General features: G+C 37.9%; 1 protein-coding gene across 7 annotated transcripts in view; it reads right to left on the minus strand.

Moving 5' to 3' along the window:
* The window catches only part of LOC126457502 (clavesin-2-like), a 266,825-nt gene that overhangs the window by 19,410 nt on the left and 232,319 nt on the right, over positions 1-15,096 (minus strand). For 4 of the 7 annotated variants that reach the window (XM_050093821.1, XM_050093819.1, XM_050093820.1 and 1 more), the window contains 3 exons: positions 12,576-12,769; positions 12,359-12,469; positions 12,087-12,231 (listed from right to left, as the gene is read on the minus strand). In XM_050093821.1, the coding sequence (XP_049949778.1) occupies positions 12,087-12,231; positions 12,359-12,469; positions 12,576-12,769 (450 nt within the window). Of the gene's footprint in view, positions 1-2,428; positions 6,482-8,718; positions 8,955-9,679; positions 9,737-12,086; positions 12,232-12,358; positions 12,470-12,575; positions 12,770-15,096 lie in introns of those variants that run through there. The other 3 variants (XM_050093825.1, XM_050093824.1, XM_050093823.1) reach the window with 3 other exon arrangements.

Raw genomic sequence — 15,096 nt, forward strand, 5'->3', positions numbered from 1 at the left:
AATGAGATACCGTGGTTTGATATGGTGTAGCCAATAAACTTTACTTCTTCTTTTACAAAAACACACTTGTTCTTATTAAACATTACACCATAGCACTCCAGTCTACAGAACAAAGTATATAGAAGCTTGATGTGCCCTTCTATTGTTTTTGATAATACTATCAAGTTATCCATGTAACAGAACATGAATGACAGGCTGTGCAGCACCTCATGCATGTAAAGTTTGTGCAGTGTTTTGCAGGGCAGAATAATAATATTGTGCTCAAAGATACCAAAGGGTGTAGTCAGAGCTGTGGTTTTTTCTTTTTTTCTTTTTTTTTTTTTTTTTTAATGGAGCCATAGGCATTTATGAGAGCACCTTAGCACTGTCAATAACAATTAAGTAGCAAGCCCCTTCTAGGTTACCATTAAAGTCTGCTATCAGAGAAACTGAGTACCAGTCAGGAATAGTGTGTGTGTTTAAACCCCTGTAGTCTGCACAGATTCTCTCTGATCCATTTTTCTTCTTTACCATTTGCAATGGAACTGCCCACATGCTATGTGATGTTGATACGTCTCCTTCAGTGATCAAATTATCAATTTACTATTTTGCTGTAGATAACTAATCGGGAGACAAGCAACAAAGTCTGAAAGCCACAGGGACCTGGTATTGTCCAAATATAATGTTGAGTGGAATGACTTCTGTTGCTTTCTTTCAGCACAGGAAACTCATGCAGCAGGTGGTGGCCAAGGTCATTGCCTGACACAGACTGCCTTGAAGAAGGAAGAGGAGCAAGAAGCTCAGCCACCATTTGATGCTGTAGCTGTGCAGTGCAGATGTTAAAACAGTTGAATAACTGTTCATGTGTGCAGTCCAGTTCTTTTTGTGACATGGAAATTTTCATTCAGAGTTAAGCATTTTCATTTTGTAATTCATGAACTATTGACCATTCCACAGAACACAGTCTTATGTCAGAAATTTATGCTTGGAGTATCTTGTAGGTTTCTCTCAACTCCAAATGATTGATTGTATTGTGCAAATAAGTGCCCTGCGTCTTCTATCATAGTGCACTTATGTGGACTCAACTTTGAGATGATCGTTTGACTGTTGCATGACCAATGCAGAAGATGCGGTAGGCCCAGAAATCTTCATGTGTCCAAAAGTGACGGAGTTGCACAGTATGCAGTCTGACATGATAGTGAGTTTGGGAGTGATAGGTATTTGCACCAAGCATTTGTGCACTGAATCAGGCAAAATCGAAAAATGTTGGAGAAAATCAGGTCCTAAAATTGGTCCAGTCACTTCAACAATCAAAAATACCCATGTAGTGCAGAAATTGTCACCCAGTTCCAGGGTTAGCATTTTCTTCCTGTATGTTCCGATTCCGACTGCAGGATTGTTGGCAGCTAAGAGAAAAGGATGAACCAATGTCTACTTTCTATCTTTGATAGATAATCGACTGGAATCCATAACAACTGATACCATTGTGTTCTTTCTGCATTTTAAGTGCTGTGGAAGATCCTGACAAGTGTGCATGCCTACTAGCACTCATCCCTCACATTTGGGTATATGCAGGGGCTTGTGCACTGGCTCGCTGCATTGACAAAATGCCTGAGGTACCAACACCACTTTCCACTTTGCTGGTTGTTCTTGCCTCATCATTGTCAGTATGCCTCTTCAGCATAGCACTTTTAGTCTGAATAGTTCGTTCATCAACTGTCCCGTAGATGTCTGCCTGTGTGCCTTGTGTCTGTGCTGCCACACGGCATACATCAGGACTCCCTGCTGTAGCTGTACTTAACCATGTGTAGTTTGGGTTCTCCCACCATAATGTCATTCACAGCAGCATGGGCTGTATTATCCATGCATGCAGTTGTGACCATATCTGCTTTGGGCACCAATTCATCCACAAAGAGATTCATAAAATCACAAAGAACATCCCTCAAATTTTATTAGTCTTATAGCAGTTCATTATGTGCCATTGCACATAGCATGCAAGGCACTTTTGATGGGAAACTACTAGAACATGCTTCACTCTCAATAATCTTTTGTAAGCTTGATTCCAGCAGTAGCACAAAATACTGGCATACAACTTGTTTAAACATAACATAAGATTGTCATTGTAAACCATCTTCCAGTTGCTTGATCACATTGAACCTAACTCTGATACAATCAATGTAAACTATTCTGTGTCATTGTAACTGAAAAATGGCATCCACCTTTGTTAACCAAAGTTACACTCCAGTAGGCCAGTAAATCACCAAATGCATATGTGTAAGATAGATGCATATTATATTAGGTATTCTTAGATACCTGAAAAACTGGGAAGAAGCAAAAAAGTGGCTGAGTAATTAACTGAGAAGTTAAACAATTTGCAGTACTTATCTCACTGTATGAAGAGATTGGACATTGCCACTAGAAAATCACATCATCATTTGAGAGCAGTTGCTTTTCTCTAAGTATCAAGTGTTTATTTCACAGAAGAGCATATAATACAAAATACTTTGAGAGAAGGATACATGGCTAAATTTTATTCACATGTGACTAGAACAGCTGTATTCACACAAAAATTGAGTATAATTTATCACACTGTAAAATACTTTCTCTTTTGTGGGTATCATTGGTCAGAAACTGTTTTTGATTCCTCAAACTAGTTGCTGTCATTCTGCATTGTAGGGATTCAACAAGTTATTGGAAGGTTTCCAGAGGTATGTGGCACCAGATATCTATGCACAAATCACCACAATTCCCATAAATTATATGCCTGTGGATGGTGGGTGTGGAACTAGCAGCCAATTGTGTCCCTGATATGTTCTACTGCATACACATCAGGTGAATATGGTATCCAAAACATCAACATAAGTTCACTGTCATTCTCCTCTCACCACTGTAGTATGATTCTGGCCTTGTAATGAAGACTTTTAGCCTAGGAAGAAGCCATTACCATTGGTAAAACATCAGACATGATGGAATTTAGGTACTCTGCAGTAATCTTCTCTTACAAGGGAATAGTCCAATAAAACATGGTGGCAGTGGAAACGTACACCCCTACTGGTGCTGCAGCAACTGCACATGTGTAACTAGACACACACACAGCTGAAGTTGGTGGTACATTTGTAAACAGGGGAAATGACACAACTCGATCATAATTTGTAAAGAACATTTCAGATTATTGTTCATTGATAGTTACTCTGACACTACAGTACACAGTTGCTGTTCTCTTGAATTAGCCACTCAAGTGACTTCTCTGCTTTTTGCAGTATTTGTAAGTATTGAGAATACAGATAAAGCTGAATTAATATTTATTGTGCTTTCCTAAGGCATGCCTGCTAATAGTACCTTTGTTTTCTTCCCCTTTCACAGAAATGTGGAATCCAATTAATATTCTCAATTTAGCAATGATGAAATATGAAGAATATGGTTTCCAGCTGAAATCACTTACTTCTCCTCAGGATGTATATAAGTATCATTTGTTAGTTGATTGCCTGGACATTCATTCGAATCATATCAACATTTTGTTTGAAACTGTGGATACGCAATAAGAGATAGGAAATAACTGTGATGATTCCATGAACTGTGGTTCAGACGATGTTAGTTGTGCCAGTAACACTTCTGAAGAAGAATACCATCCAAGCCTTAAAAAAATACGTACTGCAACAGCTTTCAGCGACAAAGGAAAGGCAGTGGAATAATGGTTAAATGAAGAAGGGAAAAAATGATTGAAGTGCAAAAGAGTTTTCATTTCATGAACTGTGCACATGGAGGAACGAATTACATGAAGTAAGAAATACGCAACAAACAGAAACCTGAAACCATCTGAATCAAAAACTGTTCAAAAGATTTAGAACTGCTCGTTAGAGGCTATGTACCATTACCAATCAAGACCTATGACACTGGGCCCTCCGAATTGCATCTGACATGAACATTGCTAATTTTCCGGCTTCGTCGACCTCGCTACACAGGTTCAAGAAATTGTACAGGATAGGAAGTCACCAATTTACCAAATTTATGTCATGTAAATGTGTAGAGCAGCTGCCAGTGATAGACAATGCTATAGAGAAATTTGTAGCCGATGTAAAGATGAAACTTTTATCCCCGCAACTGATGTTTATCATGCTGGTCAGTCAGGTTTTGTGAAAGAACTATGTGCACACTGCACTTTATCATTTCAGAGTCAGTTGTACAATCAATGAAAGCAATGATACATTCACATATGATAATGCCAGTGATAAGTATGAGTGATTTAGTGTTTCTGCAGCTGTATATCAGTCTTCAAGAACCACAAGGCAAATTAGGACCAAAAATAGAAAATGGACTGGTTAGTTGCAAAAATCTTATAATCAACATATCAAAATCTGGAAAAATGGGAAAGAATAATTTTCAACATTTTATTCAAAACGTATTCCTACCAGCTGCAGAAACTAATTCATTGCTTTTGTTGGATTCTTGGTTTTTGTGAATGACAACAAAACATCTGTAGATGTAATGTGGATTCTGCCTGGAACTATTAATGCGATTCAACTTCTTGATAAAGAATTTTTTTTGACAGTGGAAAGCATTTTTCAGGAAATTATCGGACAACTTAATTTCCGATACCTCTCTCTGATTTCATGTTTACCAGCTGAACAGTGTTTTTATGCTCCAGTCATTTGTGCGTTACCGGTTTTCTTTGCCACGCTTTACGAATTTGATCAAGTATACGTAGTATGCAGCGCAATATGCAGAACAATGGCTGGGCCCATTTATGACTCCATCCCAGTTTTGTCTAAATAAAACTAGTGTTTACTGCGAAGTGCCTGATTGCATCACTTTTTCCTTTATCTGGTGTGCCTGGTGCAAGGAAAATGTTTGTTTTTGTCATTCACTAGACACTTCGCATTTTTGTGACAACTGCAGGGAATAAACAAAGACCTGTTTCACTGATAGTCAAATGTACAGCATTCAAACATTATTATAAGGAATGGCCTACAGGAATTGTTATAAAATGTAGTACTGCAAGACACATTTCATTTCAACAAATTATAAGTCCTTATTGATGTAAGTCACCTTTGACATCAAACACTGCCTTGATTTTATTTTCTCTGTTAGCTACTTTTGGCAGAATTACATGTGCAAGAATTGAACTGTTGATATGAAGTTATTCAAAAAAATGTGTGTACAGTTTAAGCCAGTTATTCACCAGAGCAAACAAGCTAACAACCACAAGCAAAAGAGAATTCTGTTTGGTGTACCCATTATGCCTCTTGCACATCTTTCAACTGGATGCCACTGCAGCTACTTACACCCTAAACTTCCCCAGATGTCTAATCATAAAATGGAGACCTGCAGTTTAAAGTGGAACCCAAACCACACGTTTTTTGTAGCCACTCCAACATCTGTGAGAAGTGAATTCTCAGTTAAAAATCATAGTGAAAAGTTGTGGTCTGAACAGGATTTGATCCCATGCTTACTGGATCATGCTTTGCCACTGGACCATTTTTGTTTTAGAAAAAAAAGTCAAAGGATATGACCATTAGACCTTACACACTAGCTGTGTCACCTCTTGAGATGATGCTCGACGCCGGTAATTAGTCTCCTGTACATAAGTTTCCCCTCAATGGTAATGAGAAGCAGGGAAAAATGGCAGCCGATATACAAGGAAACTTTTGGACCAGTGTTAAGGAGAGATGGAGGTGCAATTCTGTGTAAAGTGCATGATCTCCATGCATGTCACGCTTCCATACAAACTGAGACACTTTTACAGTCTTCCTTCCCTGTGCTGTTTTGTAACTCTGCCAAGAACAGTGCACTCATTGTGCAAAATGATCCTCACTGCATAGCAAAGTTTCACAGTTAATTACAGGCATCATGGCAGCTATGGACTATCACAGGTATGGTCAAATAAGACATGTTGAAACATATCCTGAAAATTTTTACACAGGAAGAAGATAACAAAAGAAATGAACTGTCAAAATTTTAGCTGCTAAGAGGCACTGCTGGTATTTTGTAAGAAATGTTGAAGTTACACATTTTTACCACACGAAGAACAGCTTATAACAGCGGTTTGTACAGCCCTGCCCACCTAGCACGCGACTCGGCGAATTCACGCAGTGCCGTGTAGCGGAATTATCCAGAGTTCACAGACACCAATTCTAAGCACCTAAAGCCTGGTTTACAATGGAGCAAATGGAAGCAAACACATGTGAATGAGCATTTGCAGAAAATCCACTACCATTCACTTGTATATGGCTAGAATCATTTATACCAGAGGGAATGGAAGGGAACACAAGGTAGCAGACATTGCATATGAATGTTGTGTTATTAGTTTTTAGTTTTTGAGCTAATAGTCAGCAATGTGTGTGTGTGTGTGTGTGTGTGTGTGTGTGTGTGTTTGCAGTAAGCATTCTCAGCAGATGGAAATCCAGTGAAAATCCAAGCAACGGGGTTTCATTGGCAGCTATTGCTTGTGAGATATTGTTGATAACGTCTTCGTATTGCTTTTGCCTTCATGGAAATGGCACAACTGAAGAACAAAATTTAACTATTCAGAGATTAGTTGAATATCACATCTGTAGTGCAGTTTCAAGGTTATGAAACGAAAAGGCAAACAGATATGGTTCAAGAAGTAAGTGTAACTGTATTGCTTTATAACTCATCTTGTTTACAATGAGCTGATATGAACATAAAAGCAAATGTCCCAAAATTTTGAACTTCAAATAAATTACTCTTGAAAGATTAATCAGTAACACTCTTTCTGGTCACACATTTTACAAAAGAAATTTAAACTTCTCTGAACATGATACAAAATTTCTGTAAATGTGGTACCTATGTTCAGATGTCAGTGGTATTAGAAAACTGTCAACTTCAACAGTGTGTCTTTCCCTGTTGATGGTGATTATGCAGTAGACAAATGCACATAAATATATTATCAACAAAATGGACATATGTATCTGTTTTCTTCCTTAGTAATTCATCATTATCCTAAACACACATTTGATAAGTTTCTTGCTATTGAGTGCTTATAATTTTACAACTTTAGCCGCTGTCAAAGCATCTGTAAGAAAAAGGTCTGCTAAAGTTCTCTAAGAAATGACAAACAGTAGCTCAACATACATTTCCCGACAATAATGAACATTCTATATTCACAAGTTTTCTTTACAACATTCATTCTCTGAACATACCTCTATCAGATAGTTTGCCATAGCACCCAACAACCATGATTCAAATTTTTAATTGGTATCAACTGACAGAATTTTTAAAAACTTAGATAAGTTTGCATTTGTGTATATAGGCCGTAGGCAGTTTTTGAAGCCCAATTCCACAACCATTTTACTCGCAGTTTATTATAGCTCAGCAATGAGGTGGCATTGGGAAATAAAGTGCAGTAAGTGATTCCCTTATGGCCACACAAGCGTCTTTCACCACAAGTAACATTGTCCCATAAATAGTCATGTTTTCCTATATGCTTTAATTATTTGTCCAATTATAACAGGAACACTGAAATGCAAATACCTTAGAAACAGCTGCAGAGGAGGCTGTGCTGGGAATTACCGAATATACTCGAATAATCCGCACATGTTTTTTCCCAAATTTTAGGGCGAAAAACTGGGGTGAGTGGATTATTCGAAACATAGTTGGTACTGCTCCACCTCCAACAATACATCCCATTATAATATTGCATTGTTTGCAGCCTCACGCTGTGACACATCAGTAGCACATTAGGAGTGAAGTATTAACGTCTTCAAACTTGTTAATTATGGCTACAAGTTCTCGTTATCACTTGTACACTGCTAAAGAAAAAGTGGAAATTATTGAAGAAGCCAAAAATGTTGGAAATTGTGCAGCAGGAAGAAAGTATAATATGAGTGAGAGTTGTATTCATGACTGGCGAAAAAATAAAATGCAGCTTCAAGAAACTAACTGGTGATGGATGAAGGCTACCACTTTACGTGATATTTAAAAGGAAAACTATTCTGAAAATATCAGTAAAAGGCATACCAGTATTAGTGAGACTGAATCCAAAAGGGTGGATGGACAATGAACTTATAATTGACTGAGTGACACATGTTTGGCAACGTCATCCTGGTGCGTTACTGAATTTACGCAACATGTTGGTCCTGGACAGCTTCTGCGGACATACAACTAAGGAAGTGCGAGACAAATTACAAAAAGGGAAAACTGACTTGGTCATTATTCCTGGAGGCCTAACATCCATCCTACAACCACCAGATTTGTGTATAAATTGGCCATTCAAAGCTGCACTTAAACAGCAATATACACAATGGATGGCTGATGAAAACCATAAGTTCACATCTAGTGGAAAAACCAAATGGCCGGATTTGTCCCAGATTTGTGAATGGGTGAAAAGTGCATGGTACTCCATTCCACAACCACTGGTGGAAAAATCCTTCAAAAAATGTGGAATCACAAATTCACTGGATGGAACAGAGGACGACACTCTATGGGAAGATGGTGAAGACGACAATGATTCTCCCGCTAGTGATGACGATGAAAGTGATGAATAGAGTGGGCCGGCTGCAGTGGCCATGCGGTTCTAGGTGTTTCAGTCTGGAACCATGCGACTGCTATGGTCACAGGTTCGAAACCTGCCTCGGGCATGGAGGTGTGTGATGTCCTTAGGTTAGCTAGGTTTAATTAGTTCTAAGTTCTAAGGGAATGATGACCTCAGATGTTAAGTCCCATAGTGCTCAGAGCCATTTGAACAATTTGAATAGAGTGGTAAGAGAGGAAATGTACCAGTATTGACTAAAATATTTTATTGCACATACCGTATTAACAAATTTTTAAACAAGATAATTCACATTTCTTTTCTTGCTATTGTAGGTACGCATAGAGTCCCGGCTGGTGGTGATAATGTTCCCTGGCCGCCTGCCTGTCTAATGGGCCAGCCAACCAGCTGCACGCCACTGGCCACTTGCCTGCTGGCTGGCCAGCTGCACGCCGCTGAATCGGTTGCGTTTTAACGATGTATCAACCTGTACAGCAGCGTTGCTTCAAACCAGTAGTTATTATACATACTTTTGAACACATCATAATGTTGGAACAATTTTTTTTGTAAATAAAACAAATTAAAGCAAAAAATTAATTTTGTTTCCTCTTCTTCAAAATTGTGGTGCTTGGATTATTTGAGGGCGCGGTTTATTCAAGTATATACGGTAGTTAATATTTAATTTTAGTATTAAGCACTTTAATAACTTATTTTACAATGTTTTGTCCAGCACTTATAAAAATACTGGTTAATTTAATGAGGCAATGGTTCATCACTTTATCTTTTGTCACAGGCTTTGAAAATAGAAATCACTTTGGATTTTTTTAACAGTTCAGGAAAGATGTCTGATCCTAATGAGAAATTAAATATGTGAGTGAAGGGGTCAATTATACTTGGAGGGAGAGTTGTAAGATCCTACAGGGAATGCCATCAATTCCTGCCACATTTGTGATCAGTTCTTTAACAGGCTTGACTGTTTCCTCCATTTAATTCTAGCACAAATAACATTACTATGTAAGAAATTTAAAATAATGCAAATACAATATTCAAATGTATCACAATTAAATGGCAAAAAATTATTCCTTTCATTAATAGTTCCGAATATAATTTACATGTTTAATTCAGTTTATTTCAGTATTCAATGTGCCAAAAAATGTTTAACTTAAAATTAGCATAAAGATATATTCAAAGAAATTCATTTTGAAAATTTACCTTACTACTTCACGATATAATTTTATAGTGTTTTGTTGTAACCAAACTTCCTCCATCCTGGAACATTAGAGATTATAGATAATTTAAAACTGGTATTGTGTATTAAATCATTTCTGTAGACCCTTAGATTTTAATGTTATCAGGAAGCAAAACTGAGGATAAATTTTACATTCATCTCAACAGGAAATTGACTGATAAACAGCCACATCTTTTCAGGTATTGAATTTCTTCTAATACCGTGTCAAAAACATTCTGTGACACTATTCAGCTCACTTTACCATCTATAACAAAACATAGTGTCAATGAGCACTGATATATATCATACAGTTTATTCACATTAACAGGTGGTCATCGTTACAAAACTTCTTACCTTTCATGTGAGATTTGGCAAGATATTCAGGTGCTATATAAACATTATATTTGTTGATAAAGACATTAATGCAAAATAAAAATAATACCTTCATCAATAATATTCTAAGTAGCATTTTATGAGATATGACATGAGATCAAATCATTCATTATAAGATATTGATGGAAGAAAGTCAACTAGCTTCACATAAAAATTTTCAAACTTTTCTCAAAGTTTCTCTGTCGGTACATTCTTTTCCTTAAAAGAAATTGGGCATACTTTTTTGCAAAAGAAATAGATAAAAAACACGCTATTTCTTGGAAATATGATTGGAAAAATGTATTCAACTTGAAGTTTCCAGAGCCAAAATGTTACTTTTTACACATTACCAACATTATCCTCTGGTACTGTTTTATATGTTCTTTTGTGTAGATGATGTGAGTTAAACAATCATGGGTACATGTTGTTCTCAAAGAGTCAGATTTAAAATGAAATTGATTAATTAAGGTCAAATATTTATAAGTCATCACTATGAGAAAAAAGTGCCTTTCCTTCTTGTTGCCAGTAAGATAGAAAAGTAACACAGACAGAACTGAGCAAAGTTACTCTGAGCTCTAAAGATTCTTGGGAGATACTTTATGCAGTAAATCATTCTTACTTGAAAAAGATCCTCTTCCTAAAATTTAAGTCCCTCCTAAGAGGAAGTATTTTACACAAAAACAATGTAAACTGTATTTTTGATGGTGCACTGGGTGATAAATGTGGGTTGGTACCCCATGACATGAAGATCATTAGTTGTAAATGTTGTTGGATTCAGAAGGTGTAAGAAATTTAGTTTTTTTTTAAATGAATTAGTATTTTAAAGGGTTTTTAAGGAAGAATTGCCTCATCTTTTGCTCTTAGCACTGAAAACTTGTCAACTTTATCAATATTATTTGTGATATCAATAATATTATGATGTTATGTCATGAAGCAACATTTCACATTAATATTATAAGAGAAAAATGAAACTGTGATGTGAAACTGGAGACAGGTTAGTAATTTCCTTAGGAGACAATATGATTAATGTGGATGAATATAAACATGTGGTTTCAAACTTGGAGTAATTTTTGGAATTATTGATCCGCTCTGCAGTGGAGTGTGTATGTTATGAACCTTCCTGATACATTAAATCCATGTGCTGGACCAAGACTCAGACACATCTGTTGCCTTCTGTAGGCCATTCTTATACTGATCAAGCAGTCAAACATTTTAGCCAGCAAACTGCCACAGCTCTATACCTCCAGCCATACTGACTATGTGTGTTTTTCTGAGCAAATGGGTGTGAGGTTAGAGGAAAGGATTAAAACAAATGGGTTGGGGAAAGTAGTGCATGTAAACTACATTACATATAGAATTAAAAGTAGGGAGCAACTTTTTCATTATACCAAGATAACAAAAAGTGAAAAGTGTTTGCAATATTCCATGCCTGAATAACATTGATAAATTATATGAATTATACACATAAAGTGATAAGTAAATTAAGATTAATATTTTTGGATGTAACTAAGTGTGCTGATGGTGTAGCGTTTTCATATTAAATCGTGTAATTCTGAATCAGACAGCTGTTCGAAATTCTCAGGCACTATATAATAACATATAGGCATTATATTTTAAGGCTCTCTATCATTGTTATGATTAAAATTTTCCACTAACTGTGAAAGGAAATTTAGTATGCAGTTCAGTTTTGACTGATAAAGAATATAATAGTTAAATGTGAACAGGTCAAATGTAACTTATTTTGGAAAAAAAAGAGGAGTAGCGCATGTGCTCTATAGTGTGATTTGTCCATACCCAATGTCTGGTATGAGATACATAAAAAATGAACTCTCTGTGCCAATATTAACAATCACGGCTTAAAAATTTATAGGACAGGCTTCTTGAAACTAAATCAGAACCAAAAAACAGCCTAAGTATTCTTGTTGTATCAAGCTTGAAGAAACTGGGTGAAGCATTATTTTCTTTAGACTCTTTTTGTCAAACTAGGATGTCCTAGTGCATCAAAACCCAATTTATTACCTCTAATTACATCTTCATTTTCTTCAAAAATCCTTCTGAATGTAGTGAAATTGAAGTCAGGCACCATTCCTCCCAACTGGCGTGGTAAAATTTCATATGGTAAACAAGCATGCAGTGAGGACAAATTAGTACCATGAAAATGAATCTGAAAGAAGGAAAATGTTTCTGATTATATGATTATGAGAATTAACATTTTGATATTAAAATGTGTTTTCAGATATGAGATTTTTATGATATGAGATATTTGAAAAATCTTTTGAATTTCTACCTACACGTTTCCTCAGTTTTTCCTTTATGAATGGTTTGAATAAAGAAAATAGCGAACCAATAAAAATAGGCTCATTCACCACATGGATAGCTTTAAGCCTGATGGGAAAACAATCCTGAAACACGACAGCAATAACCAGAAGGTAATGACACAATTAATAGTTTTCACCATTGTTAATGAAAAGTTATGCAATGAAAAGTACATTCAGATTAAAATTTTACCTGAAATAATCTTGTTAACAACAGTGCAGATGAAGGTGTGAGAGCAAACAGATGCTTAAATCCAAATCCTTTTAGATCCATGATAATACTTATCCCAGAAATCTGCACACGTTGGTCCTCAAGAAAAAAGGAAAGTGTTGTTGATAGTTGTTGAAATAAGTTTTCTATTGTCACTTTCTTCAAATCAGCTTTCTCTGAAATATTGACAATTGATGGACCACTGAAGCTCATTGGTTTATTAACACACAACTGATGGGACATACATTCCTTGCATATTGTATATCTATGCTTTAAAAAGCAACAGTGTACTGGTACTAGGATGACACAGTATTTCATCATCATATCAAAATGTAACAACACAGTATCAATATAATGAAAAGAATAGTCACTACTCATCATATAACAGAGATGCTGACTTGCAGAAAGGCATAACAAAAAGTTTGTTGGAAAGTTAGCTTTCAGCCAACAAGGACTTTGTCAAAAATAGACAGCATACACACACAACTCACAACACACATGACCACAGTCTTAGGCAGCTAGAGCCATACTGGGAGCAGTAGTGCATTACGGGACATGCAACTGGATGGAGGCAAGGAGGATGCTGGGGCAGGGAGGTGGAGTAATAGCAATGTAAGGGTGGGGGACTTTAAAGTGTTGCTGGGAGCATGCAGGGCCGAGGTGGTGAGTAGGGCAGTTAGGTACAGTCGGGAGGGTAGATGCTGGGTGGGGAAGAGAAGTGTGGGTGGGGGGTGGGGGGGTGGGGGGGTGGGGTAGGAGAAAAGGAGAGAAGTAAAAAGGGAAGAGGCTAGATGGTTAAGGATAATTACTAATGAAGGCTTATGGGAACGTAAGATATATTGCAGGGAGAGTTTCCACATGCACAATTCAGAAAAACTGATGTTGGTGGGAAGGATCCAGATGGCACATGCTGTGAAGTAGTCACTGAAATGAAGGATGTCATGTTAGGTGGTGTGCTCAGCAACTGGGTTGGTTGTCATTCCCATGTATAATGCAGCATAGTGGTTGCACCTTACCCTGTGCTATCACATGATTGGTTTCACCTGTAGCCCTGCCTTTGATGGGACAGGTGATGTTTGTGAGCAGACTGGAGCAGCTGGTGGTGGGAGGATGCATGGGACAGGCCTTGCATCTAGATCTATTATAGGGATATGAGCCATAAGGTAAGGGGTTGGGAGCAGGGCTTGTGTAGGGATGGACGAGGATATTGTGTTGATTCGGAGGGTGACAGAATACCACTGTGGGACGGGTGGGAAGGATAGTGTGTAGAACATTTCTCATTTCAAGGCACGATGAGAGCTAGTCAAAACCCTAGTGGAGAATGTAATTCAGTTTCTCCAGTCCTGGATTGTACTGAGTTACACGTGGAATGCTCCTCTGTGGCCAGATGGTGAGACTTTGGGAGGTGTTGGATGACTTGAAAGATAAAGCATGCAAGATCTGATTTGTACAAGGTTGGGAGGGTAATTACGATCTGTAAAGACCTCAATAGAACCTCAGTATATTTCAAGAGAGTCGACTCATCACTACAGATGTAACGGCCAAGGGTAGCTAGGCTGTATGGAAGGGACTTTTTGGTATGTGATGGTTGGCAGCTGTTGAAGTGGAGGTATTGCTGGTGGTTGGTAGGTTTGATATGGACAGAGGTACTGATGTAGCTGTCTGCGACCTGGAGGTCAACATCAAGGAAGGTGGCTTGATGTGTTGAGTAGGACCAGGTGAAGTTAATGGGGGAGAAGGTGTTGAGGTTCTGGAGGAATGTGGACAGGGTGTTCAAAATGGCTCTGAGCACTATGGGACTTAACATCTATGGTCATCAATCCCCTAGAACTTAGAACTACTTAAACCTAACTAACCTAAGGACATCACACACATCCATGCCCGAGGCAGGATTCGAACCTGTGACCATAGCAGTCGTGCGGTTCCAGACTGAAGCGACTAGAACCGCACGACCACACCGGCCGGCGATAGGGTGTCCTCACCCTCAATGCAGATCATGAAGATGTCCTCAATGAATCTGAACCAGGTGAGGGGTTTGAGATTCTGGGTGTTTAGGAAAGGATTCCTGTAGATGGTCCATGAATATGTTGGCATATCATGGTGCCAAGTGGGTGCCCATAGTCGTATCCCAGATTTTTTTTAGGTATGCTGTCAAAGGAGAAGTAGTTGTCGATAAGCATATAATTGGTCCTGGTGACTAGGAAGGAGGTGGTTGGTTTGGAATCATCGAACATTGGGAAAAATAGTGTTCTATAGTGGTAAGACCATGGGCATTAGGAATGTTAGTGTAAAGGGAGGTGGCATCAATAGCGGTGAACAGGGCACATATAAAGGAACAGAAACTGTGGAGAGTTGGTGGAGGAAGTGGTTGGTATCTTCTGTGTAGGAGGATATGTTGTGGGTAATAGGCTGAAGGTGTTGGCCTCTGAGAACAGAGATTCTCTCAGTGGGCGTACAGTAACCAGCCACAATGGGGTGTCCTGCATCGTTGGGTTGATCGACT

This window comes from Schistocerca serialis, chromosome 2, assembly GCF_023864345.2.
Source record: "Schistocerca serialis cubense isolate TAMUIC-IGC-003099 chromosome 2, iqSchSeri2.2, whole genome shotgun sequence".
In the NCBI taxonomy this organism is placed as follows: Eukaryota; Metazoa; Arthropoda; class Insecta; order Orthoptera; family Acrididae; genus Schistocerca; species Schistocerca serialis.